A 27,405-nucleotide genomic window follows, 5' to 3' on the forward strand; every position below is an offset into this window, starting at 1 on the left:
CCCGCTCTGATCCGCAGAGCTGGCTGGGCAGGGGAGAGGTGGCAGGGCTGGCACGGGGAGGATTAGACCCAGAGCCACGGGCAGGCGGCCTCAGCCACCTCCATCCCTGGCGCCTGGGACCTGGAGGGCGCCTGCCTCATCCCTCTGGCTCTGTTGGCCCCTGGGTATTTACTCTTGCAGTTGTGGCCCAGCCCAGGACTCTGGGGTCATCCAGACCTACGAGCAGCCTTGCCCAGGGCAAACCTGAGGGCATTACTCAGTGTAACCTCCTGACCCTCCTCCTTCATTGCCCAACCCTTGGCCACCCACCCCTGCTGTTTTCCAATGCTTCTCACCTTTTCCCTGGCACTGGTTGGATTTGTCACTGCACCCCCAGCACGTGGCTGCTCCGTACGTTTTTGCTGAACAGCCAAGCCCCCCTTGCAACCCTCTTGTGAGGGGCAGGGCCTCATCTGGGAGTCAGGAGACTCATCAGCCCCATGGTTCCCCTCTGTCCAAGAGAGGGGCAGGAATTGCCCCTCTCTTGTGGGTCCTGCTGGGATCCCCGCTTGGCCCACGATGTCCGATGTCCGATGCCGATGCCGATGCCGATGCCACAGACCCTAGCCAGGCTTCCTAGCGTGCTGGCTCCGCTGGGTCTTCAGGAGGCCGGCTCTGGCTCTAGGCACCAGACACCTTATCTGGAGTGTGCAGGCTCTGCTCCCCTCCTCCTATACTCCAGGGGCCCCTGCTCAGGGGCTGGCACTTGAGTTGGCCAGCCACCTGGGGGGAGCATTGGGGGTTTGGCCTGCCATCCGGGACCAGGGCTCCCTTGCCCCCAGCACATCGGTGAATGTTCTGTGGGCCCTGATAGACAGCCGCCGCTGCAGGTAGAGTTCCAGGCTCGCCTGCTGCCCCCAGCCACCAGGAAGCAGGGGCGAGTCTCCTCCGCAGGGAGCGCTCTGCTATCCACCTGCCCCTCCTCCTGGGTGCGCTTCCTGCACAAGCCTGGAGCCCCCCTGCTGCTGAACTTCCTCCCCTCCCTCCCACTTCCTCTCACTTCCTGAAAAGGGGACCCAGAGGGAGGAGAACGCTCAGATCCCAGCAGTGCGGCTGGTGGGCCGCAGGCAGGTAGGCGTCAGCCCTGGGGACCCTGGCACTAGGGGAGGGATAGGCCTGCGCACTCAGGCCCCACCTGGGTAGAGGGGATGCCAGGTCCCAATAGGGAGTTCCAGGGGGCGGGCAGCTGGGCAGGGTGCTGGGGGGGAAGCGGGGCCACCCACCACTGCTGAGCTGGGGGCTCCCTGGGGACATTCTGGGACTCTGGCTGCCCCTCTCCCTCTGCCCTTCTGTGTCAGCAGAGGTGAGGAGAAGCAGGTGGTGGGCTCCCCAGTGGGACAAGTATGGCCTGCTGGGCATCAATCAGGTCAAGGCCTGGGGGGGCAGTTGTCCCCTAGACCCCTCAAGGGGCTGTGGTGACTGTGTGAGCGTGTGTGCATGTGTGTGTGTGTGTACACATGTGTACGTGTGTGTGTCTGAGCAGCAAGGCTGAGGAGCTGGGCTGGGGCCTTAGCCTCCACCATCTGCCTCCTGTTTACTCTGCCCGCTACTTGCAGGGGTGGGGATGGCGCCATGGGCCAGGAAGGGATGTGGAGTTCATTCCGCCCCCAAGTCGTAGGCACAGGGCCTCCCTACCCCTTGTGAATCTGCTAAGGCCTCCGTTTTCTGCAGGTGAAACCTTTACCTTTCCATCCCTCCCTTTCCCCGGCCTGTGTCTGTCTTCCCCACTGGCTGCCCCCTGCCTGGCGTTCCCGAATGCCTTGCGAGCCCTAGTAGGTGTGCTCCCTGGGGTTGGTGGCCTGCCGGATCGACTGCCAGCCAGGGTCTGCCCACAGCTGCCTCCCCAGGTAGGGGCTGAGAGGCGCAGAGAGGCAGTGCAGTGCGGTGACTCAGCGCGTTGACTCCAGCCACGTGCCTGGGTTCAAGTCCTGGCCCTCAGGCTGGGTCTGCCCTCACCTGAAATGGGCGCAGTAGCAGCTCCCCTCTCCTAGGCTTCAGGATCACATGACCTAGTAGGAGCAGAGCCGCTGGACCTCGCTCTGCAGGGTCCAGCAGAGGCTGGAAGGGAGGCTGCTGCTGCCACTAATCAGCGGCCCACAGGAGCGGCCCCTTCCGGCCACAGCTCTGGTCCTGCCGTCCGGGAGGTGTCCCTCACAGCATGGAGGCTGGCATCCCGGCTGCCTCGGCCCTCGCTCCGTGGGGGACTGAGGGCTTTTCAGGGGGAGAGGATGAGCTGGAGCCCCGCCTCGCCCTCGAGGGACCTGGCCTCTTGCCCTGGCTCCTGAAACTTCCAGACAAGATAGAAAGCAGGGGGGTGGAGGGGCTTGTTGCTGTCCCTTCGCAAATTTATCCACAGATATTTATTGAGTGTCCCTGCTCTGAGCACTGGGGATGCAATGGCCGTGAGACCCGCAGATCCCCCCTCCCCTTCTGGGGCTTCTGATCTAGGATCTGCCGTTTTGTGGCGACTGTGACCACACGTTGGCTCCGGCCCAGCCGTTTGAGGCAGGGCTGGCATCTCGGGTCCGCAAGGCCAGTGCTCAGAGGAAGGTCTGTGCTAGGGCTGTGGCTGGCATCTAGGCCTGGCCTTCAGAGCTGTCGACTTACGCATCTTTTCCACAGCCGGTGTTTGTGGGCTTGGGGCAGGCGCGAGATCAGTGACAGAAAACTGTGAACCAAAGCCCAGACTTTACCCAGAGCCTCCCTGAGCCTTGGTTTCCTCATTTATCGGTTGAAGAATGCAGTTGGCCTATTTCCCACCGCTGTGGGTCAGTGAGGGAATCCAGGGGAAGGTTCTCTGCAGGCAGTTCAGGGAGCTGCAGGCCAGGCAGCCTTATTGTTAATAAACTTGGCTAGGCAGTGAGCTGGGGGTGGGGGTAAAACTCCAGCGAGCACCAAGCACAACTCCCATTGGCTCTTACTGTTGTTCAAGTTCGTCTCCAGGGCTTCGTACGATGGTGATTTCCTGCCAGTGTAACTCCGCTCCACTTTCTCCCTCATCAGTGTCCCCATGGATATGGCTTCTCTGGGTGACATGGCGGGACCCATCGCAGAATCTGCAGGATTGTCCTCACTCCAAGGGCATTTAGGGAGGGAAGCAGGGGCTCTGGAAGTCTGCTGGGGGCTTGATTAGCTAGGGAGGGCCAATCAGGGAAGATTTGATATTTCAGCTGGGCTCTGAAGGATGAATAGGAGTTTGCTGGTTGGATGAGGGAAGAGGAAGGGCATTTGGGGCAGAAAGAAGAGTGTGCAAAGGCCTGAGGCAGGAAGGGCTGTGGGACACCATAGAGTAGGGGCCTTGCATGTCGGCAGGCAGTGGGGAGCCATCGTGGGTGTTTGAGGAGGGGTGGGCGTCCATTGGGGCCTCATCATGAGAGGCAGGGTATTGGACTGTGGTGGAGCAAGTGGGATTTGGCCTTGGGCTCGGTGGCTGGGACACAGAGAGGACCCCTGACTTGCTGTGGGACCACAGACAAGTCACTTGACGTCTCTGAACAGCAGGGTCGACAGCATCGCTCATGAGCACAGTGCTCCCAGCATCGGAAGGTTCTCTGGGCCTCCTCTCCTCACCTGTGACTTGGTGATAATCACAGCGCCTCCAGCCGAGGGGGACATGGGGATTATCTCAGGGAGCTCACGTCCCACCCTGAGAGCGGTGCCAGCTTGGGGACATTAGCCGCGTTTGCTCTGGGCATGGCCTTCTCCATCTTCCTTCCACCCTCCAGCCCTGGAAGAGACTGTCCTCATGCACTTGAGGGGGGTGGGGCCCGCAGAGGCCGCGATTCCCTCCTGAGCTGGGGCTTTAATGAGGGCCTAGAAGGAGACCCAGGATGGGAGCTGCGTGGGAGCTGGGACCTGGTGGGTGCTGGGTCAAGGGCAGGGGCCGGAGACCCCTGCGGTGTGCTGGGTGGGGCCGGAGAGGGGGGAACCTGGGCTGGGGGAGCCAGCCCGTTCCTTCAGACCCATGGGTCACAGGCCAGGGGCCCCGGGGGGCACATTGTTCCGAGCCCAACAAAGGGCCTGTAACCGCAGCTGCAACAGGGTAACTTGAAGCCGCTGGGCCGGTCTGGACAGCAGCGGCCTGGCCTGGCCTGGCGTCTTGGTGCGTCTGCCCTCCCTCCACTTGGGGATTCCATCTCCCCAGTGGTAGAGCCCCCACCGAGGGTGTCCGGAGAAGCTCCTGGGTGTGCGCCCACCTTCCGCTGTGACCTGGGCACCCCATCTCATCTCCTACCTCAACTCCCCCAGGAGGTGGGCAGAGGAGTAGCGCTTACCTTCCTCCTACAGAGGAGAACACTGAGGCTCAGGTACTACGCCAGAGCACCCTCCATGGGCTGATACAAAGTGGGGAGTCCTGGGAAGGCTTCTAGGAAGCCAGGGAGCCATATGGTGGGCCTTGAGAGGGCAGGGTCCTCTCACCCAGCCCCGAGTAGAGCAAGGGTCACTTCTAGGTCTACACTGCAGAATACAGGACCTCAAGAAGCCCACAAAGGAAGCAGAGAGGCCTCCTTGCGAGCCGTGAACTTGGCTCAGAGCTTCCTGACAACCAAGGCAAAAAGGAGAACTAGCAGGATTATGATAAGAAGAACACATGGTCAGTTGCGGAAAGAACTGAAGTCAGGGAGGTGTACTGGTGATGGGTGCTGAGCAAATTATGAGACGCGTTTCTGGAGAAGCAGTGTTTTGTGTGAACTTTTTTAAAACTTTTTTTGTTTAGTATTGAGACAGAGAGAAACAGAGCATGAGAGGGGGAGGGGCAGAGAGAGAGGGAGACACAGAATCTGAAGCAGGCTCCAGGCTCTGAGCGGTCAGCACAGAGCCCGACGCAGGGCTCGAACCCATGAACCGCAAGATCATGACCTGACCTGAACCACCAGTATGGGCTCCGCCCCCCCCCCCCCTGTTTTTAGTTTGAAATTATTTCAAACTTATAGTAACACTGCAAGAATGTATAAAGAATTCTTGTATACTTTTTACCCAGAGGGACCAACTGTAAACATTTACTATATTTGCTTTATTAGGTGTGTGTATATATTTTATTTTATTTTTTAATTATCTGAGAGTAAGTCACCGACACAGGGTCCTGAACACTTCAGTGTGTGTCCCTAAGAGCAAGGACAGGGTGGTGATCAAATCAGGAAAGTCGCGTTGATACAACACTCGTTTCTAATCTGTGGGCCTTAATTCATATTTTGCCAGTTGCCTCAGTATTGACGTTTATGACTGTTTTATTTGCGGGCCAGGATTTAATCCAAAACCATACATCCCCTTCCATTGTTCTGTCTCTTTGGCCTCTGTGTTGATTCCTGAGGACTGGGTGAAAATCACCACAAATGAGCATAAAAGAAATCATTCCCTCCAAGTTCTGGAAGCCAGAGGTCTGAAATCAACATATTAGAGGTCACACTCTCTCGAAAAATCTAGGGAGGGTCCTTCTTGTCTCTTCCTGCTTTGGTGACTTTTGGTGACACTTGTCGCGGGTGTAGGACCCCCCAAGGTAGTCCAAGATGATCTGATCTCAAGACCCTTAGTCGAGACCCTTTTTCCAAGTCAGGTCACATCCCCAGGACCTGGGTGGGTTTATTTTGGGGCCACCATTCAACCCGCCGGAGCTTCCTTTAATCTGGACCAGTTTTCCGACCTTTCTTTGTTTTTTTGTGCCATTGACATTTCTGAGGAGTCCTGGCCAGTGACCTGGAGAATGGCCCTCACTGTTTCCTAGTGGCTGCAGACAGATGCAATGATCCCATTTCACAGATGGGGAAGCAGCTCAGAGAGGCTAAGAGATTTGCCCAGGGACAAAACCAGCGAGAAAGTACACGTGCCCAGGCGTCTTGCTTTGCAAGGTGGTTCTCTCCAAATAAACCTAAGCAGTGAGCTTTGTCTGTTTTTTTAAAATCTCACTGGGGCGCCTGAGTGGCTCAGCTGGTTAAGTGTCCAACTTAGATCAGGTCATGATCTCGCAGTTTGTGGGTTCGAGCCCCGCGTCGGGCTCTGTGCTGACAGCTCGGAGCCTGGAGCCTGCTTCCGGTTCTGTGTCTCCTTCTCTCTCTGCCCCTCCCCCGCTCGTGCTCTGTCCCTCTCTTTCAAAAAAAACTGTTAAAAAAAGTCTCAGCTGCCTGTTCAGGTCCTTGTGAGGTTGAGATGTGGGGTCCGAGGGGTTGGCAAGGAGGAGCCCCTCAGGTCACGCAGGAGGGCAAGCCTGGGCCAGTCGTTTAAGAGCATGATCGAGGAAGCGGGTGGACTCAGGTGCAGCTCCCCACCCGCCAGCTGTGTGACTGTGGGCAAGTGGCTTCACCTCTCTGGGCTGTTTGCTCATCTGCAACCCTCTGAGGGTCGTCGTGAGGTTAACACCTGTGTGGGACTCGGCATGGCGCCGAGCAGTAGACTCTCAGAGCTGCAGCGGACCCTGCAGATCACCTGGTCCAGCTAGTTCAGAGAGGGGAAGGGACTTACCTCGGATCACACAGCCAACAAGGAGCAGAGCTACCCAGAGCCCAGTTCAGTGCCTCAGCTGTCCCTCACACCTGCAGGCAGAACCCCAGGGCTCAGGGGCTTGTCTGTCTAAATAGAGCTAGCCCCTGACATCACTGAATAGGACCAGGGACACTGACTAAAGGAAGGGGACGAGGGAGGGAGCACAGATACACAGTGCTCAAGGTTCGGCATAGTTACTTGTGAACTTTACCCTGAGCTTCCTAGCAGCCAAAGTGAAAAGGGATACATGCCCAGCTATGTAGCTTTCTTTGTCCTGGTTCATCTGGGAAATGGAGCTTTTCCGGTGACTTCGGAGTGCACTGAGAGGTCTCTTGGGTCTTCTTTTTGTAACTTCTCCCAGCCGGCACCAAAGCAGATGATGGGGTGCCCTGGATGAGGATGGTGGGGAGCAGAGAGAGGCCTGGAGGTGTGACACAGCCGGTGTGTTTGTGGGAAAGGCAGGCGGCAGGCCCCTCCCCGGGCCCGCGCTGACCTCGTGGCTCTGTCCCTGTCATTTCAGTTGGGCCACGTGGTCCTCTCCCCAGTCTGGTTCCTCCACAGCCTGCTCATGAAGCTGTTCCACCGCTCCGCCCCGGCCATCACTCTTGAGAGCCCGGACATCAAGTACCCGCTGCGGCTCGTCGACAAGGAGGTGAGCACCGGGCACCCGGGGGGCGCAGGGCGTGGGCCCCCAGAGGCTCCTCTCTCTTCCTGCCTGCATCACAGCGTTTGTTGGCACCTGCCTTGTGCTCAGGGCACCCCCCACCCTGAAGTAGGTCCTGTGATCTGCCCATCTCACAGATGGGAAAATGGAAGTGATGTCCCCTTCTAAGGCTACTAGTGAGAAGCAAAGGGATTTGAACCTACGTCTCTGACCACAGAGCCTGTTCTCTGAACCCCACTCTCCATCCCACAGAAGGTCAGAGCAAGAGGGACCCCTCAGGACTTTTGGGTCTAAGCACCCATTGAACAGATCGGAAAACAGAGGGCGAAAGAGGAGTGGGGAGTATCAGAGGTCACACTGTGAGTGAGGGGAGGAACCAGGACTCAGGCCTGGGCCCCCCTTGGTCCTCCATGCTTCCCATCCCGGGGCCCCCCTTCCTTAAAGCTCATGACTCCCCCTCGCCCCCACGGCCATCGCCTCAGGGCCTGGTGCTCCTTGGACCCAGATATTTTGCGTCTGTGCAGACCGCCTGCGTGATCGCATGATCTCTCTCTGTGGCTCCGTCTGCCCCTCTGGAAGCTCGCTCCCCCCCACCCCCACCCCTGCTTCTCGCTTTTCTGTTTCGTGATCTAAAACCATCCTGTCCTCCCCTTGCCCTGCCTCCTGATAGCAGCTGCTTTTCTCCTTTCTCTCCCGATCAGAGCCCCTCCCTTGAGCTATTTCTGGCCATCGCAGCTGCCTCGGAAGGGGTGTGACGGGGAAAACTGAGTCATGGAGCAGAGAAAGTCACCTGCACGGCCCTGAACCCTGGGCCCTGCTCCACCCCAGCTCCACACCAGTCTCGAGTCCCCGAGGCACAGAACTGGGGCTTCCTGAGCCGTTTTCATGCCAGGAGTTCATAGAAAAGTCAATACGTTGACTTACGCTTTCAATATGTTTTATATATACATTGTAACCATTTTAATTCCAGAAGTAATGTGTGATTCCTATGTGTTCGCTGTCAAAGTTCTGCTCATAAAGTATGAACGCCCCGTTCTTCTCATCGCCCCCACGCCGCCCCTGTGGCACAGGGTCCCCTGGGAGCCGCCTTCTGGGTGTCACATTCATATATGTAATGTGTGGGGCTTTAGGTGTATATGCATTTACTTTCTCTTTTTTAATAGCCTGATTAAAAAAGTTTTTATTAATAATATTTGAGAGAGAGAGAAAGCACATGAGGAGGGTAGAGGCAGAGAGGATCCAAACTGGGCTCTGTGCTGAGAGCAGAGAGATGTGGGGCTCGAACTCACGAACTGTGAGATCATGATCTGAGCCGAAGCCGACACTCAACCGGCTGAGCCACCCAGGCACCCCCCCAGTCCGTTATTTTTGATGACTGGTATTTCCTCGTAGGGACGTCACACAGTGGACCCCACAGCTCCCTTTGACTGAGCCTGTGGCAAATGTCCCAGCAGGCAAATCTGCCCCCTCGCGCATTTTCGCGTAGTGGGGGCTTTTGGGGTCAGCAGGTGGGTCGACTTTGGGATACTTTTGCTAGGCTCCCCCACGGGCCTAGGGAGGCCCCACCCGCCCTGCCGGACCCGCTGACCTGCAAGGCGCCCCCGGAGCTCTGGGGGTCTGCCACGCGGCTCCTCCTGGCCGGCAGCCTCCCCGACGCCGGCCCCGAGCCGAGCTCTGCACGGACGTTGGCCACCTGACTCGCGCTGGGTCTCGCTAGTGGTATCCGGCACAGGAATTATCAGGGTTTTCCCCTCGTTTCTCTTCTTCCGAAAACTGCCTGGCATGTGGGTTTCTGACCTTGAGCCCCAGGACCAGCTGATAATCCTGGAATCCGTTCCCAGGAGGCGCGGGGCTCAGTTTGCAAGGTTTCTGGGGGCCGCAGCTTCAGGCCTGGGCTGCTGGGGCTGAGGGACCCCCGGCCACCAAGCCCGGTATCTGAGAGGTGGCTGGGCTCCAGCTTCCTGGGGTCAGACCCCCTGGCTCTGCGTGCACACTTCGGGGACACCCAGAGTGATGGGTCTGGTGTCCCAGGCGGTGACACCGTGTCTGTGAACGCACGTTGCCACATCGCCGTGTCTCCTGTGGGCGTGAACGTGTGCCAGACACCACGCGCCTTCCAAACGCCCCTCCACACCCGCACTCCTGGCGGCACCGGGTGCAGGGGAGACCCCATGGGGGCCTCGTCTCGGCCCTGCCCCTAGTCTGCCAGCCCAGGGCCCGGGCTCTTCCTGCTACCCCAGGACACTGTCCACGCTGATGGCAGGGTTGGATCCTCCCTCTTGCCCCTGGAATTTTCTGGGCCATCTGGCAGCCCTCCTTTGGGATCCCAAGCTCATCCCTGACCCTGATCACCTTGCTGCGTGGCCCTGGGTGGCCCCTGCCCTTCTCTGGGCCGGGAAAGCAGAGGCACACCCAGTGCTTGCACACACGTGTGTAGCTTGTGTGCCCACATGCATCGGCGTAGCTTCTCAGTCACACTGGACTGAGTTCGGAGGTCGGGGCCCCCCCGCCCTGGGTGCCGCGTGACAGCTCGGGCCTCTCTGCAGGTCATCAACCATGACACCCGGCGGTTCCGCTTCGCCCTGCCGTCGCCCCAGCACATCCTGGGCCTCCCCGTCGGTGAGTGCAGCCCTGACCCAGGCCAGGCAGAGCCAGGTGCTAGGTCAGAGAGGTGGGGGCTTTGCACTTGAACTAGGGAAGGCAGGGAAGGCATCCAGGAGAGGGTAACAGCCATGCTGGGCTTCAGGGATGCGCCTCAGCCTGAGAGGGGAAGGTCCTGCTGTCCCTGCAGTGCCCCCAGCAGGAGCAAAGGAGTGGCCGCAGGAAGCTGGGACCTGACGGGAGTCCGTGTGTGGGCAGGAAGGGGGCCGTGGAGCCGAGGCCAGTCCGGCCTTTGCGGGCGGGGTGGGGCGAAGGACAGTGAGTTGACTAGACGCAGCAGGCCCTGCAGAGATGGTTGGTGGCCCCCCCAGAACTCCCAGAGTCACCGCCCCCTCGTCCTGCAGGCCAGCACATCTACCTCTCAGCTCGGATCGATGGAAACCTGGTCATCCGGCCCTACACGCCTGTGTCCAGCGATGACGACAAGGGCTTTGTGGACCTGGTCATCAAGGTGAGGTCTCGGGGCTGTGACTGCGTGGGGGCAGGGGTGACCCGGTCTCTGAAGGCCCAGTGCCTCCCCTCCCCCCGCGTCTGGTTTCTGAATGACCAGACTGTGGTTTCCCAGCAAAGGCCGAATGTGGGGGCCTTGGCAGAGGGTGGGCGCTGGGGCTCAGGACGAGCGTCTCCAGCCCGGGACAGAGCGTCTGCAGGTCCACCAGCGCGTGCAGGGCTCACTTGCCTGCTCCGGGACGGGCAAAGCCTGGGGCCCGGGAGCCTGGGGGTGGCCCAGGGCGCTCGCTTCACCGCACTGGGCCACACGGCCTCTGTGACCAGCGGGTCCTTTCCTGAGCACGCTTCCCTGTGGAAACCACCCTCGGGCCCCCTTGGAGCAGTGCGAGGAGCTCAGGGCTGTTGTGTGGAGAACTGGGGTCCACTACGGGACAGGGGTGAGCGCACTCTGTGGAGACGCAGCCGTTAAGAGTCAGAGAGGCGAAGAACACCCGACACGGGTCTTAAAAATCAGCACATTGAGTGGACAGAGCCGACCACGGTGCAGGACACTTCTATGAAAACTCGAAGCACAAGCGTTCCAGAATGATCCGTGTTCTTGGATTACACATCCAACTAATGTGAACCAGCCCAGGCTGGTGGGTGCAGGCTGTTGGAGACCCTCCCCGCAGGGGCCCGGACTTCCTTGGCCGCCCTGGCTCCGAGTTCCCGTGGACCAGGCGCACCATCCCCCTCTGTTGCCTGGGCCCCTCACTAGGCCCTTCGTGGTGGAGGGACAGGCAGGGGCCCCGTCCTGGCCACAGCTGAGGCCCCGGGTCTGTGAGGGCAGGCAGGGAGCTGGGCCTGTGGGTCCAGGCTGTGGCCTGGGTCCCTCCTTAGCTTGGCATCGTTCCGATTGTGCCGGGTGCCAGACCGGCCTCAGGAGCCTGTCTTTGCCTGGAGAGCGGACGCCCTTGCTCCAGGGGAGGAACACAGGAAACCGAGCCCCTGAAACGGCACCAGGGCTGAGGCGGGTGGGGTGATGGGAGCTGCTCCCCTGAACAGGCAATGGAGGGGCGAGAGGTAGGGGCCGAAGACACATTTCCCAGGCAGAGAGGAAGGAAAAGGACCTTCCCAGTGCAAAGGCCCTGAGGTCAGAAGGAGGCTTTTAGACTGATGCAGCCAAAAGCGGGGGGAGGGGGGGGGCGGTTCAGAGGACAAGAAGGGGAAGTGGGAGGGGCAGGCAGGGCCTTAGGGGCTCGGTAAGGTTTGGGGCTTTGTCCAGAAGGAAAGGGAAGGTGGTCTGGTTCGAACCTTTGTTCTTGTTGGAATCACTGTAGCCGGATGTGAAGAAGGGGTCGGGGGTCGGGTGGGGGGGGGTGAATCCAAGTAAAGGACCGGAGACTCAGGAAGGCCAGACCCTCCTGGTGCAGAGACCTTGCTCCCTGCTCCCGCTTGGCCCTGAACAAAGGCCAGAGTCCTGGCCCACATGCCTCTCCCCGTCCCTGCACCCTCCCCACGCTGACCCCTCCCCTGCACTCTACCCAGGATGAGCTCTTCTTTCTCCCCAGAGGCCCAGGCACCCCCTCCCTGCCCTTCACTCCTGCCTGCCCCTCAAGGTCCAGCACCCTCAGCCCTGGGCAGGACGGGCTGCCCACCCTTGGTCTCCCCGTAGCACGTCCCTTCTTCCCAAGGGGAAGCCCCAAAGGGCACGGGGAGGGGAGTTGTTCCAGGAATGCTGTTTCTATGACTGCACGAAATGGAAAGAATGAGGATGCACGGGGTCGGGGGGGGGGGGGGGTGAGACTGACCCGCCTCCGCCCTCCCCACCTCACCCGGGGTTTTCTCTGCTGACAGCGTGGGAATCTCCCGTGGGAGGGGGCGGGGAGTCAGTTCTGGGTGACCGTTAATACGGCAGGCCCTCGGGTCGGGTCGGTCGCCTTGTGTAGCAGGCTGAGGCTCTGTGTTGGGGTGTTGGGGGTGGGCTGGCATGCAGACGGCCGGCCGGGGCACGATGACCTGAGAAAGCCACCCACGGGCGGCGGGAGAAACCCAGAAGAGGTTCTGCGCCCGGAGCCTCCCCGCCGGCCCTGGGAGCGGGCCCAAGGACCCTGGGTGTGTCTTGCAGGTTTACTTCAAAGACACGCACCCCAAGTTTCCCGCTGGGGGGAAGATGTCCCAGTACCTGGAAAGCATGAAGATCGGAGACACCATTGAGTTCCGGGGCCCCAACGGGCTGCTGGTCTACCAGGGCAAAGGTGAGTGGCACTGAAATCCCCTGGGGCCCTGCGGGCACCGTGAATGCTGGGCTCGGGGCCCCGTGAATGTCTGGGGGGTTGACTCTTGTTAGGCAGGCCAGCTCCTCTCTGGGGCCTCAGTTTACTCGGCCACAGAGGAGGGAGATCGGCCAGCACAGGGGCTGCAGACCAGCTTTATTTGGCTAAAATTAAGCGAAAGCTCCCAGCCGGAGCTCGCCCGGCTCCCCAGCCTCGCCATTGCCCCCCACCCCATCTGCCGTGGGAGTCCCTCGCTTCTCTGGGCCCATATTGCCACCTTCCCATCCTCCCCCAGCCCCCAGCTGGCTGGGGCTGCCCAGTGGCCGCCCGCACTCAGGCCCCCAAAGCAGGGCCAGTTCTCCAGCCCGTCCAGCCCCAGTCACGGCGCGTTGGAGAGTTGGGGTCCCCCATCCCCTTTCCCTCCCTCTCCGCAGGAAAGTTTGCCATCCGCCCAGACAAGAAATCCAACCCCGTCATCAGGACGGTGAAGTCCGTCGGCATGATCGCAGGAGGAACGGGTATGTGGACCCAGAGCCCTTGACTGAGTCCCCAGCCGGCAGATGTCACGGGTCAGGGTCAGGGCATGGACCAGAGCAGTTGTGAGCTTCCCAAGGCCAGGAGCCCAGGCCCCTCCCACCCCCCACCCCCCCGACCCCGTGCCTGCCTGGTGCTGGGCCTGTGCCACCGTATACAGCAGGCGCTCATCAGCGTGGTGGGGCTGCTATTTTGCAGGCATCACCCCAATGCTCCAGGTGATCCGTGCCATCATGAAAGACCCAGATGACCACACCGTGTGCCACCTGCTCTTTGCCAACCAGGTCAGTGGGCGTTCCTGTGATACGCGGGCCCCATGGGCACATGTCAGGGGGTGTGCACAGCTCTGTGGCTGAAACGGGAGGGTCCTCTGAGTGTCCTGTGCTCCAGTAGCCTTTGAGATAGTCAGTGGGGGCTGGGCTTTTCAGTCCAGAGCCCGGGGTCTGAGCTGAGTGGGGCTACTTAGGGGGTGGGGTGGGCGGTGATGCTCCTGGAGCACCCCCACCCTGGGGTCCGCTCCCTGGCTGCTTCCTCTGAGTCTCAGAGCTCACTCCCCGAACAGTGAGGCGCCCAGAAGGAAAGGGGAAGAACGCTGGCCTGGGGCCAGAGGGGCCGAGAGCATGTGTGATGCTGTCCCTGAGCTGGGGGTGTGGGGCAGGGTTTGCACCTGCTCTCTCTGGCTCCTGAGTGCGTGTCCCCATCCGCATGCCTGCTGCCTTTCTGCCCTGGCCTGCTGTGTGGCCTTGGGCAAGCCACTTGCCCTCTCTGGGATCTGCGCCCTCACTGTGGAATGAGCTAATGAAGCAAGGTCATCCCAAGCGTCTTTCTAGATTCAGTGTCTTATGACTGAATGTGTGGAATTTGCAGAATGACACCCCTTTGAGGCAAAGCCAAGGTGAGACGCCCATCCCCCCAGCAGTGCGGGGGGCCAGGCCCGCCTCCTGTGCCTCTCGGATGTGGTTCAGGTCAGCTTGCCCGAGTCCTTGGGCTGGCACAGCTGCAGGACACGGCTCTGAGGCCCACTGAGGGGCTTCGGTGAGGCCCAGGGGCGGGCGGGAAGAGTCCGTCGCTCCAAGGTGCTGGGGGTGGGGTGCGGTGGGGGAGAGCACATCTGCTTCCGCTTAGCACTGCTAGCTTAGTCTCTGGAGGCCGTCGGTCCTCTAGCACCTGAGCAGGACATCCTCCTGCCTGTGACCCCGTGGCCTGGGCGGTGGAATGATCTCCACTGTAGAGCTCTGAGCTCAGAGACCCAGAGAGGTGCTTGACCTGCCACCGTCACGGCCAGGGGTGTGACCCCAGCGTCACAGCAAGGAGTGCGGCCAGAACCTGAGCCAGAGCCCAGTTGACAGAAAGCACCTCTATTTTAGAAAATCCTGCCTTGGTTTAGATTTTTGCAAACCTCTGGGAAGTCTGGCTTAACGGAAGCAGCTGGATTCCTTGGCTGGCTTTGCGTTCGGCCGGGGCCATGTGGCAGGTCGTGGCCTGTGGGGGTCCGGCGTGCACCATGATGGAAGCAGAGAGAAACATGCAAATGAAGTGCTAGCGTTAGGTGAAGACAGGGTGTCCCCGCTCCCCCAGGAAGGTTCCGAGAAGAGAGAATAACGAGGAAGAATTGACGGTGCCGCTAATGCATCAGTGAGGGAAACAGTGGCGCCAAAGCCACACGTGAGAGCTGGGCTTACTGGGCTTGTGCATTTCCGGGTGACCTGATGGAAAACCTAGACTGTGCTGGAACACGCTAGAACACATGGCTATTTACATTTAAGTCCATGAAGATTAACTAAAATGTAAAACTCCCTTTCCCAGTCTCAGTGGCCGCATTTCGTGGCTTCTGTAAGCCACACGTGGCACGTGGTTACTGTACTGGGTAACATAGATCTGGAACATTCCCATCCCCATCGTTGCAGAAAGTTCTGTAGAACAGCACTGGCGGAGGGGCAGGCCCGAGGCCATGCGAGACTTTGCAGCTGGGGCAGGTGGCGTCTGAGACCCGAGGGGAGTGACGGAAAGGAGCGTGGGCTAGCCGCCATGACTGGACGTGCTGAGCAGATCGCTACTTTAACTTTACAGTAAAGTGAGATGTAGGTTAAAAACGTACTTGTAGAAAAGTGACGCTCTAGAGGCCCTAGGTGGGCCTTTTTATGAGTATTGAATGAACGGATGGAGATGGACAGTGTGAGACGCCAAAGGAGAGCCCATCTGCTTAAAAAAAATAAAAAATCCCTGTAAGTCAGATGAACAGCTGGATCACTACTGTAGAAAGAGTATTTTCAAACTAACGAGATACAACTGGAGCCAGTGACAAACATCTCTTTTTAAAATAATAATAAATGCAGGCACTTGGCCGGCTCAGCTGGAAGAGCATGCGACTCGATCTCAGGGCCATAGGTTCAAGCCCGCATTGGGTGCAGAGATCACGTAGAAATAAACAAACGCGGGATTGACTTTCCATCCCTCTGATTGGCAGAGGTGTGAAGTGCTCACTACTTGGTGCTGGCAGAGGTGTAGGAGCACAGGCAGGCTCGGGCGCCGCTGGTGTGAGAGTCACCGAAGGCCACCTAGGGAATAGGGGCTGCGTGTATCAAATGCCTTTCCCTCGTGGAATTTTCTACCCCAAACTCCACTTTCTCCGATTCGTCTAAGAAATTGCTAGGGCAAGGGCGCCTGGGTGGCTCAGTCGGTTGAGCTTCGACTTCAGCTCAGGTCATGATCTCAGGGTTCGTGGGTTCGAGCCCCGCGTCGGGCTCTGTGCTGACAGCTAGCTCAGAGCCTGGAGCCTGCTTTGGATTCTGTGTCTCCCTCTCTCTCTGACCCTCCCCTGCTCGTGCCGTCTCTCTCTGTCTCTCAAAAATAAATAAAAAACATTTAAAAAATTCTTTTTAAAAAGAAATTGCTAGGGCAGTGCAGATGGTCAGGGAGGTGTTGTTTCTGAAGGAGGGTGTGCAAAGCAATGGAAATGTCCTTCAGCAGAGGACAGTCCCTTTGTCCAGCGCAAGCTGGGCAGCTGGTGCAGGAAGCATTGGGCTCGGAGGCTGGTGACATGTGGAGGGTCTGTGCTGTGTTCTTTCTGTAGGAGAGCAGGTGGAGGGCGCCTGGGGGGCTCAGGTGGTGCAGCGTCCGACTTTGGCCTAGGTCGTGATCTCCATATTCCTGAGTTTGAGCCCCGCATTAGGCTCTGTGCTGACAGCTCAGAGCCTGAAGCCAGTTTCAGATTCTACATCTCCCTCTCTCTCTCAAAAATAAACATTAAAAAAAAAAAAAGAGCAGGTGGTAAGGTGGCATGCATGCCCTGGTCCCATATTTGTTAGAAAGAAAGTAGTTATTAGAAAACAGAGTCTAGGAGCGCCTGGGGGGCTCAGTCAGTTAAGTGTCTGCCTCTTGATTTCAGCTCGGTTCATGATCTCCTGGTTTGTGGGATCGAGCCCCTCGTCAGGCTCAGAGCTGATAGTGTGGGGCCTGCTTGGGATTCTCTGCTCCTCTCTGCCCCTCCCCTGCACTCTCACATGCACGTGATCACTCTTTCTCTCTTAAAATGAACAAATAAACATGAAAAGAAAAAGAAAAAGTCTAAAAGATACACGAAAAATTCTGTCTCTGTCAGGCAATGGACTGATCTGATAAGACTGTCAGGTGACTTTTCTCTCCCGCGTTTCCTGCAGTATTTTACACAGAGCTTGTCCAGCCTGAGGCCTGGCCTGTTCTCGCTCGATCAGGGCAGGCAGGGCCCTCTGCCCCCCTTTGAAATGAGAGAAACCATCGACACCCTCCTCGCTGGGACACTCAGGCTCCTGCCTGGAGCCCATTTCCCAGAGGGGAACCCTGAGGAGTCAGGCCTGCGGGCTCCTTAGGAGAACAAGACCGGCCAGGCCAGTCCCTCCTGCAGCGAGACGCCTCCCGCGGCGGGGACTCCGGGCGTGTTCATCGCTGAGCCTTCCGATCATCTGTCCTTTCCTGCTTCTCGATGCCACTCAGCGCCCCCAGCAGTCCCTTTCGCTGAGCATGTCCAGGTGCCGTGGGTCATGCGGGGGCAGAGAAAGTGCACCTCCACGTCTCTCGCTGTCTGCCTCCCTGGGGGCCCCTTCTGGTTGGCAGAGCTCTGTGGCTCCGAGTTTAGTAACAGTCCCACGATGCCAGTCATGCTGCCCACTGGTTGGAGGAGCCCTTTCTATCTTCAAGGGATCTAGGGGCGCATGAGGCAAAGGCCTGTGGTCGTGGGGGCCGTGTGAGGAGTACGCTGATGCGCCTGGGGAGTCCGGGAAGGCTTCCTGGAGGAGGTGTACCAGGCTGAAGGACGAGCACATGGGGCCAGCCGGATGAAGCCAGTGGGAGCAGAGAGCGGGAGCTACAAGCCAAGCAGGGGGGTCAGCGCGGGCGAGGCTCCGGCAGGAGCAGGTGCAACTTGGGGAGCAGGGGCTCCACCTCCCGGCCCGAGACGCCAGAACACAGACTTGTCCGGGGGGTGAGGGTGGCGCCCTTTTAAGTGGACAGTCACGATGCAGCAGTGGCCCGGCCCCTCCGGTCTCCCTGCACTGAGGCTGTGCGTGCCCGCCTTCATTTGCTCGCATTCCCCGCTGCCGCTCATGTCGGGGACACGTGTCTCCCACAGTGAAACCCGCCTTCCACAGATGCCGTTTGTCACGAATGAGCATGTCTTGTCTGCAGCTTAGATCCGCTCCTCGGGGATAAGGGGCGCGGCAGTTTCCGGGAGTCTGGCTCAGCTCCGCCAGGCCTCTCCCCTGTCCTGGCGGGCAGGTGGGATGACAGGCCGTCCCCATTGACCGCTGGGCCCTGTCCCCCACAGACCGAGAAGGACATCCTGCTGCGGCCCGAGCTGGAGGAACTGAGGAACGAACATTCTGCTCGCTTCAAGCTCTGGTACACGGTGGACAGAGCCCCCGAAGGTGAGAGGGGGGCGCCGAGCGCGCCGGGCTGGGGGTGGGGAGGGGGCACTGGGCCCTTCCAGGAAGGGGGAGGGGGTGCTGGGCCCTTCCAGGGAGGGGGAGGGGGTCGCTGGGCCCTTCCCGGGGTGTGGGGGGGCGCTGGGCCCTTCCCGGGGCTGAGCCTTCTGCACCCTTCATCCCCAGGGGTGCTCAGGGTGGCTGTGTGCGAGGAGGAGGTGTGATGCCCTCTCACAAATGGGGAAGGCGGGATCAGAGAGGGGATGGTAAAGGTCCTACGTCACACAGCTAGGAAACCCCAGAGCCGGGGCTTGAACTCCCATCCTCCTCCAGAGCCCAAAGCCTTCCCCGTCCCCCACTGGACAAAGAGAGTTGGCCTTTCTCCCCTTGGTGGGGGGGCTTGCTCTGGGGCAGGTCTTCAGGGTCACTTTGCAGTTTGTACCCCGTGAGGCACATTACACCCATTTGCTCCCTGGGCAGCAGTGCTGGGGGCTGGGCTGGCCCGCCTACCCCTACCCTCACCCTACTGTCCAGGTGAGCTGTTTGCCAAGGCCATGAGGGGACAGTGGATGAGGGCCGCCTGCAAAACCGGAAATGAGGTTGCCCTCTGGGAGTTAAATTCCACCGCATTCTCCAGCTTTAGGTAGAGATGTGGGTACAGGAAGTACCCGAGTCGCTTCTTTGCCATGAGAAAAGCAGCAGGTCGGGCTTCTTGGTCGGTGGCCCTGATGACGCTTGGCTGCAGGGAGGTGGCGGCGCATGTGGAACGTCCACTCCCTCCAGAGGCCCCGCTTTTCAAGAGAAGCAGGGCCCACATTTTCACGGGAAACTTCTAAGTGGTGGGAAGTGGACATTTTCAAAGCGTCCTTATGGGCACTGGCGTGTGAGGTCATTCATGTCCTGCACCCCGCCCTCGCTGGGCGCCCCCCGCCCCCAGGAGTGGGCAGGTGGGCACTAGGGGCAGGCACCCATCTCATGAGCGGGGGGCCTCTGGGCCCACCCCTGAGGGAGGAGCCACCCTTCGGGGTTGACAGATCAGGTCCCGGGCCTCCTGGCCGAGACCTGGGCTGGGGCGTAGGTGGATTGTGGCCCGATGGCAGCGCCCGGAGGCCTCTTGCTGGCCGCCTGTCCGGGACCAGCCCAGCCAGGCTCCTGGCCGAGCCTCCACTCTGTTCTAGAAGCCAGCTCAGCCCTGTGAGCCGATGTTCTCAGGGAAGATGAACACACAGCAGGTGTGTTAGCAAGTTACGGCCTCCAGAGGAGCAGGTGGGGAGTGAGACCAAAGTACAGTTAACCCTTGGGCAACAGCAGGATTCGGGGTGCTGACTGTGCAGTCAAAAATCCGCATATAACTTTGTTTCTTTTATTATTTTTGAGAGAGAGAGACAGAGACAGAGTGTGAGCGAGCAGGGGAGGGGCAGAGAGAGAGGGACACACAGAATCCGAAACAGGCTCTGAGCTGTTAGCACAGAGCCTGACGTGGGGCTCGAACTCACGAACCGTGAGATCATGACCTGAGTCAAAGTCAGACACTTTACGGACCGAGCCCCCCAGATGCCCCAGCACATAACTTTTGACTCCACTAGAACTTAACTGCTAACATAGCCTACTGTTGACCCGAGGCCTTATCGATGGCACAGCTGATGAAGACATATTTTGTGTGTTGCATTTGGTATTAAGGAAACATAAGGAAAGGGGCGCCTGGGGGGCTCAGTCAGTTAAGCATCCAACTTCGGCTCAGGTCATGATCTCACGGTGTGTGGGTTCCAGCCCCGCGTCGGGCTCTGTGCTGGCAGCTCTGAGCCTGGAGCCTGTCTTCGGATTCTGGGTCTCCCTCTCTCTCTCCCCCCCGCCGCCCCCGCCACTCGTGCTCTGTTTCTCTCCATCTCAATAATAAATAAACACCAAAAAAATTAAAAAAAAAAAAAAGAAAGCAGAAGGGAAATAGATTTCCAGTGCTGTGCTGTACTAGCCGGGGAAAACCGCGCACGTTAAGTGGCCCGCGCTGTTCACGGGCGAACCGTGGAGTCGGGCAGGGAGCTCTGGCCGGAGCACTGCTTCTGGGAGTTGCTCTTTTTCTTAAAGAGGGACATTAGGCTTGTATCCCTGCCTCACTCCTAGGCCAGGAAATGAGAGGTTTACTCCCTTCTGGTTGCATCCCTGCAAGGGCAGGGGGGAGCGCTGCCCCCTGGTGGTGGCACACGGCGCTGCCAACGCCAAAGTGGGGTCTCTTGTAGGGGTCACCAGTTACCCGCCAAGGGAGGGCTGGGCCGGGCCTCCTAGCACTTCATACTTATTAGCACCCTGACCCACGGCTCCAGAGGGGTTGCGGCATTGCTACACCGTTAGGTAGAAGCTGAAAACTTGAGGTGCCGAGAAAGAAGGTGGTGTGACAGGCGGGCCAGGCTGTTGTGGGGCCTGAGTGAAGGAACGGGGCGCGGGGCTAGCTCCCTGCAAGTGCAGCTCACCTGGTCTCCCCACGAAGCCACCTGCAGTGCCCGAGCAAAGAAAAACGCATCATTTAAACAAACCCCTTGTAAATTTGAGGTGTCTTTCTACATCTGCACATTTTACATACTAGCAAACACAGCTTAGTCCCGCGCCTGGTTTTAAAAATAAGCTTATTCCGGGGCACCTAGGTGGCTCAGTCAGTTGAGTGTCAGAGTCAAGTTCAGATTGTGATCTCCCCACTTTGTGGGTTCGAGCCCCGCATGAGGCTGTGTGCTGACAGCTCAGAGCCTGGAGCCTGCTTCGGATTCTGTGTCTCCGGCTCTCTCTTCCCCTCCCCCACTCGCACACGCTCTCTGTCTCTCTCAAAAATAAATAAACATTAAAAAATAAAAATAAACTTACACCAAAAGTAAGAAAATTAAAATAAACATAAACCTTCTCCACCCGTTTCTCCCAGCCCCCTCCCCTGCCTCTGGGAGCCAACTGTCTGCTCTCTGTATCTGTGAGCTCAGGGCTTTTGTTCTTGGGTTTTTCCTTTCTTCTTCTTTTTTTTAAGATTCCAGATGTCAGTGACTCATGCAGTATTTGTCTTTCTGTCTGACTCATTTCATTTCACATAAGGCCCCTGAGGTCCACCCATGTTGTCACAAATGGCAAGATGTCATTCTTTTTGTGGCTGAGTAACATTCCATTGTATTGATGGGGTTCAGGACTCACCGACACCCTCCCCCCAGAATGTGCCACTGCGGCATGTGGGTTATTTTGAGCTGAAGGCACTTGAGACCTAGTTGGGCTCAAGAGAAACTTTCGTCCCCTCTTTAACCACACAGAAGAATCTAAAGTGGGGGTCTTTCCAGGGCGCCGGGGTGACCCAGTTGGTTAAGTGTCTTGATTTCAGCTCAGGTCATGGTCTCCCGGTTCGTGAGTCCAGACCCTGCATCAGGCTCTCGGTGACAGTGCGGAGCCTACTTGGGATTCTCTCTCTTCCTTTCTCTCTGTCCCTCACCTGCTCCCTCTCTCACTCTGTCTCTCAAAATAAATAAAAATAAACTTAATAAATAAAATAAATAAATAGGCGGTCTTCCTCAGAGGGAGCGTTACTGACAGAGGTAGTGTATCGGAGTGACTCCTCTGTGCGGCAGGCCGGCGTGCTCTCCTCACCCTGCCGTGAGGTGCATTCCCTCCCCCTGACGTCTCAGACCCCTGCCCCTTCTCCTGAGTCCAGAATGACATCGAGACCTCATCTTGCCCGGCTGCCTTCGGAAGTCCCATGTCTGTGTGGATTCCCTGTACTTAATGCTATTAAATTTGATTTTCACCTGTTAATCTCTCTCATGTCAATTCGATTCTTAGTCCAGCTAGAAGGACCTCCGAAGGGACAGGAATTCGAATTCTTGCTCTGCGATAGTATTTGTAGCACAATTTCTTGATCCGTTCATCCGTCAGGGGACATTTAGTTTGCTTCCGTATCTTGGCCGTCGTAAACAATGCTACAGTGAACACAGGGTGCAGATATCATTTCGAGTTAGTTTTTTTTTTAATGTTTTATTTTATTGGGGGGGGGGCAGGGGCAGAAAGAGAGGGAGAGAGGATCCGAAGCAGGTTCGGCGTTGTCGGCACAGAACCCGACATGGGGCTCGAACCCACGAACCCTGAGATCATGACCCGAGCCAAAGTCAGCCGCTCAACTGACTGAGCCCCCCAGGGCACCCCAGTGCTTTCATTTTCTTCCGATAAATACCCAAAAGTGGAATTGCTGGCTTACCTGGTAGTTCTATTTCTAATTTCTTGAGGCTCCTCCGGACTGTTTTCCACAGTGGCTGCACCGGCGGGCACTCCTAGCCTCCGGGCACAAGGGTTCCCTTTTCTCCACATCCTCTCCAGCACTCGCTTCTTGTCTTTCTGGTGATGGCATTCTGACAGATATGAGGTGTGCTTTTGGATGGAATGTTCTGTAAATGTCTGTTAAGTCCATCCGGTCTAACGTGCGCTTAAGGCCAAGGTTTCCTTATTGATTTTCTGTTGGTGACCTAGCCATTGACGTAGCAGGGTATTAAAATCTCTCACTATTAACGTACTGCTGTCTATTTCTCCCTTTCGACCTGTTAGTATTTGCTTTGTATAATCAGGTCCTTCCATATCGGGCGCATGAGTATTTACCAATGTCACATCCTTGTTGGGTTGACCTCTTCACCATCGCGTCATGCCCGTCTTCGTGTCTTGTTTGCTCCAGCTCTTTCTGTTTCTGTTTGCCCAGACATCTCTTCCTGTCCCTTCACTCTTGGTCTGTGTGTCCTTCCAAACATCTAAAGTGAGTTCTGGTGGGCAGCATATAGATAGGTCTCGTTCGTCTGTTTGTTTTCTCGTAATTTTGGTGTAGTTTTCACTGCATCTTGTGGTGAATATTCCCTTGAGTATATGTACCACGTCTTCTTTATCCATTCATCCTACCAGTGGACACTTGGGCTGCTTCCCAAAATATCCTGGCTGTTGTAGAGAATGCTGCTCTAAACATCGGGGTGCACGTATCCCTTTGAATTAGTGTATTTGTATTTTTGGGTAAATACCCAGTAGTGTGATCCCTGGATCATAGGGGAGTTCTATTTTTAATTTTTTTGAGGAACCCCCAGACTGTCTTCACAGCAGCTGCACCAGTTTACGTTCCCACCAGTGCACGAGGGTCCCTTTTCCTCCAGCCTCACCGACGCCTGTTGTTTCTTGTGTTTTGATTTTAGCCATTCTGACAGGTGTGAGGTGGTATCTCACTGAGGCTTTGATTTGCATTTCCCCAACAATGAGCTTCTTTCCATGTGTCTGTTGGCCATCTGGACGTCGTCTTTGGCGAAATGTCACATTCATGTTTTCTGCCCATTTTTTAATTAGATTGTTTTTTGGATGTTGAGTTGTATCAGTTCTTTAGACTGATACAGTTTTTCAGACACTACACCTTTATCAGATAAGTCCTTTGCAAATATCTTCTCCCATTCAGCAGGCTGTCTTTCAGTTTTGTTGGCTGTGCAGAAGCTTTTTATTTTGATGTCATCCTAATAGTTGATTTTTGCTTTTGTTTCCTTGCCTTAGGAGACATATCTAGAAAAATGTTGCTATGGCTGATGTCAGAGCAATTACTGCCTATGCTCTCTTCTAGGAACGTTATGGTTTCAGGTCTCACACTCAGGTCCTTAACCCATTTTGAGTTTTTGTGAATGGTGTAAGAAAATGGTCCAGTTTTTTCAACACCACTTGTAGAAGTGACTTTTTCCCGTTGTATGTTCTTTTGTTCCCCTCAGACCAACAGCAGCTCAGTGCCCTGTCAAAGAGGCTTTATTTGACACCACTCCCATTGTATAGTCTTGCCTCCTTTGTTGAAGATTAACTGACCATATAATCATGGGTTTATTTCTGGGCTTTCTATTCTGTGCCTTTGATCTACGTCTGTTTCTGTGTGGGTGTAGATAGGTCTGGTTTTTTATCCACTTGGTCACCTTTGATTGGAGAATTTAGTCCATTTACACTTAGAGTAATTATCAATAGCTGTGTGCTGGCTGCCATTTTGCTAGCTGTTTACTGTTTGGTTCTGAGCCTTCTGGAGCAGGGGATCAGGGTAAACATTTGTGTCATATCAGCCTCTTCATTCTTCAGTGTTTGTTGAAAGAAGGAGGGAATTCACAGCCTAGGAGTTTAATGGTCAGGGGGAGGGGTTTTGGGTAGGTGGAGCGTCATTGGGTCAGTCACGCAGCCACACTGGGACCCACCTTGTCTCCCGCCTGCAGCCTGGGACTACAGCCAGGGCTTCGTGAATGAAGAGATGATCCGGGACCACCTTCCGCCCCCGGAGGAGGAGCCGCTGATACTGATGTGTGGCCCCCCGCCCATGATCCAGTACGCCTGCCTGCCCAACCTGGACCGTGTGGGCCACCCCAAGGAGCGCTGCTTCGCCTTCTGATTGCCAGGCACTGGCTGCTCGCACGCCCACCCTGCACACTCACCGTGCCCGTCCACACCCACCCCTCCCCGCCTTTGTTCTTTAACATCACTTTGCGCCACTTCCCCTGCTGCGGCCCCGGGTGCAGCCCGGCCTGCCCGTGCTGCGGTGCTTACCCCACTGGGCTGGTTCCCCTGAGGGACCCCTTCGGGAGCAGGGTTCTGTTATAGGCGGGCCACCTCTGGCCACCAGCTGGCCCTCATGGGTTGGAACCCACGGTGCTCAGCCCCGGCCCCGGCCCCGCCTTGCCTCCGCCCTGCCCCCCACACACTACGAGGCCAAGGCTGCCCACATTGTGCTCCAGCCACCCCTCCAGGAGCAGACCGCAGTCCGGAAGTAAACACAGATGTACGAGCAGCCCAGAGCTGTGGGTGCCAGGGACCTCCCACCCCTGGCCACTGGCTCGGGCCCCTCACCTGCCACCCCTCACTACCTGCTCTGGGTCATGGCCCGGCCTCAGCACCTGACACTACATAACAGGTAACACCAAAAAGTCCTCCCTGCAGGGGCTGTGGGGTTGAGAGGGTGCCCCCACCCCAGGGCCCAGGGAGGCCCAGCCAGCAGGGAGCTGGGCTGTCGCGGGGCTGTCGCAGGTAGAGGGGACCGGCCCCGGGCCCTCCTGAAGCCCAGCCTTGGCATTTTGCCCAGTGCCTAAACCCTCAGGCCGCTTCGGGAGCTCCAAGCTGTCAGCCCTGCAGTCTGAGGGTCGCCTTGGGGCCCTGGGCCCCTCGCCCCGAGGGGCAGAGCTGAGGCGATGTTTATTTATTCCTCTGCCCCAGACCCCCCTCCTGCTGCCTGCGCCCCCGAGCCGAGGGGAGAGTTTGTCTGAGCAGCGTCCTCAGAGACCTCAGTGTTGCCTTCGGACGAGGGTGGGTGAGCCTCTTGCATAGCGGCTTTTTCAGAATCATTTATGAGCAGAAAAAACGTTGAAATAAACCTTTGCTGATATTAACCCTCTGCAGCTCCCGGAGGCTCTGTGGCTTGTGTCGTCGTGGGGGACGGTGGGAGAGGAGGCGAGGCGGCCCCGGCGCTTGTGTCTAATGTGCTTGTGTTTGTGGGGTGACGTCTGGAGCGTCCAGATAAGCATCCCCAGGAATAAAGACACGGGGCATCCAGAGGCACACGCGGACGGCACTGAGGAGGCCGCGCGGCCACCCGGGGCCACTGCTGGGCGCCTCTGCCCGCATGGTTCCATGATTTATTAGGTAGCAAATCCCCCGTGGCTGGACAGCTAGATTGTTTCCCGTCTCTGGATTTCGAAAATAACAGCAGCTCTCTTCACCCTCCTTTCAGATGATTTTTTTTTTTTTTTGAGACTAGATTCCTGGAGACAGCAAGCTGGGCCGGGGCATGTGGACACTGGGAGTCCAGCCTTTAGCCCCTGCCCTTTTGCCCGGCCTTACTGGCACCATCTGAGCCATGTGAAAAGCCCGCTCCGGTCCCGTGTTGTGCAACTCTGTGTGCCCGCGCGGTTTTCCTTTTTGCTTTCCCCTCTGGCCGGCGCTGAGAAGCAGGGCTCATGTGAGCCGCGTTTCCGGCTGCACAGACCGAGGCTCAGCGATACTTCAGGTTGGACTGAGCCCGGAGCAAGGCAGGTATGGCTCTCCCCGCAGAAGGCTCCGTCCACCAGCCCCCTCACGCCTTCATGGCCCGTCCCAAGTGCTGGGACTCGGCTGTGTCTGCCCCAACACGCCCTCCCCGACTCCTGGGGCACTGGGGAGAAAGGCCTATGCCAAGTGCCAGGTGGTGTCATGAGTGAAATGGTAAATGCCAAGACGGAAATTAGGCCACAAGGCACCATGGGGATGAGGGCTGTTCTCTCTGAAGGGACAACGAAGCTGGCCCTGCAGGGATAGGTGTTCAGGGTGGCGGGAGCAGGGAGTGCAGAGGCCTTGGGTCTGGAGCACGCTTTTAGAATTCACGTCCAGAAACAGATGGAAGAAAGCAGGTGGCTGAGGGGGACAGTGGAAATGAGGCTGGGAAGGAAGCAAACTAGATGTGCTCTGGAAGGAATGACCAGCAAGTGCAAAGGCCCTGGGGCAGAGGTCTGCTGGATGGCCCAGGAACACTGGAGATCAGGGTGGCTGGAGTGGAGTGGGGAGGGGGAGAGGATGGGGAAGGGCACTGGAAGGAACCCCTGAAGCCAAGCCTCAGGCTGGGGAGCCCCTTTGTCCTCTCTTCTCTTACCTCTATTCTGGCCCTGGCCCGCATCCTGGAGCAGGGCAGGAAAGGGCTTGGCCTGGGACTCTCTTCTGTACACCTGCTGAGTGCTGGGGACTCTGCGGAGCACTGGACTCGCATTAGGTCTCCTCATTCTGGTCCCTTCTGGGGGGATGAGAAAAGAGGCCTGAGGGTCATAATGCACACCTGCCTGAGCTCAAAAAGGGCTGTTCCCAGGAGCTGAGAAAGGCACAGATTGGACCTGCTTCCTACCCTCTGACCTGGTCTCAATTTCCCCATCTGTAAAATGGGTGAGTGATCGTGACTCTCTACCCTCTCTTGACTCTCACTCTTTCAGAGTCACATTCACAAGGGCCCCTGCGTGGCGTCTGACTTCAGCTCAGGTCATGATCTCACAGTTCATGGGTTTGGGCCTTGTGTCGGGCTCTGTGCTGACGGCTCAGAACCTGGAGCCTGCTTTGGATTCTGTGTCTCCCTCTGTCTTCCCCTCCCCCACTCACGCTCTGTCTGTCTCTCTGTCTCTCAAAAATAAGTAAACATTAAAAAAATTACAGTGACATTTATAACAGCCCCTTTAGCCTCCTGAAGTGAATTCGCAGGCAATATCACCAGCCTACACGCAGAATTTTTAAAAATCAACACAGAGCTCCAGCTATATTATAAAAGAGCAAGAAAGGAAAGGAACTTCTAAAATGATGCCCATTTCAGCATGGCAATGCTGGCACAAGTTCCCCCAGAAGGAGGGTGGGCAGGGGTGTGCCCAGATGCTGAGTCCCTGGCCTGTCACAGCCCCCAATGCTGTCTGACACC

The 27,405-nt window shown here is 57.6% G+C and overlaps 1 protein-coding gene across 1 annotated transcript; it reads left to right on the plus strand.

Annotated features, from left to right (window-relative positions):
• The first annotated feature begins 1,045 nt into the window (after nt 1-1,045).
• On the plus strand, nt 1,046-25,375 carry LOC115304041 (NADH-cytochrome b5 reductase 3). Its single transcript, XM_029954061.1, has 9 exons — nt 1,046-1,110; nt 7,037-7,168; nt 9,727-9,799; nt 10,186-10,292; nt 12,399-12,528; nt 12,981-13,064; nt 13,279-13,364; nt 17,882-17,981; nt 24,203-25,375. The coding sequence occupies exons 2-9, from the start codon at nt 7,085-7,087 to the stop codon at nt 24,373-24,375; spliced, it is 837 nt and encodes a 278-aa protein (XP_029809921.1). The 5' UTR covers nt 1,046-1,110; nt 7,037-7,084; the 3' UTR covers nt 24,376-25,375.
• The last annotated feature ends 2,030 nt before the right edge of the window (nt 25,376-27,405 follow it).

The sequence above is a fragment of the Suricata suricatta genome, chromosome 10 (assembly GCF_006229205.1).
Source record: "Suricata suricatta isolate VVHF042 chromosome 10, meerkat_22Aug2017_6uvM2_HiC, whole genome shotgun sequence".
In the NCBI taxonomy this organism is placed as follows: Eukaryota; Metazoa; Chordata; class Mammalia; order Carnivora; family Herpestidae; genus Suricata; species Suricata suricatta.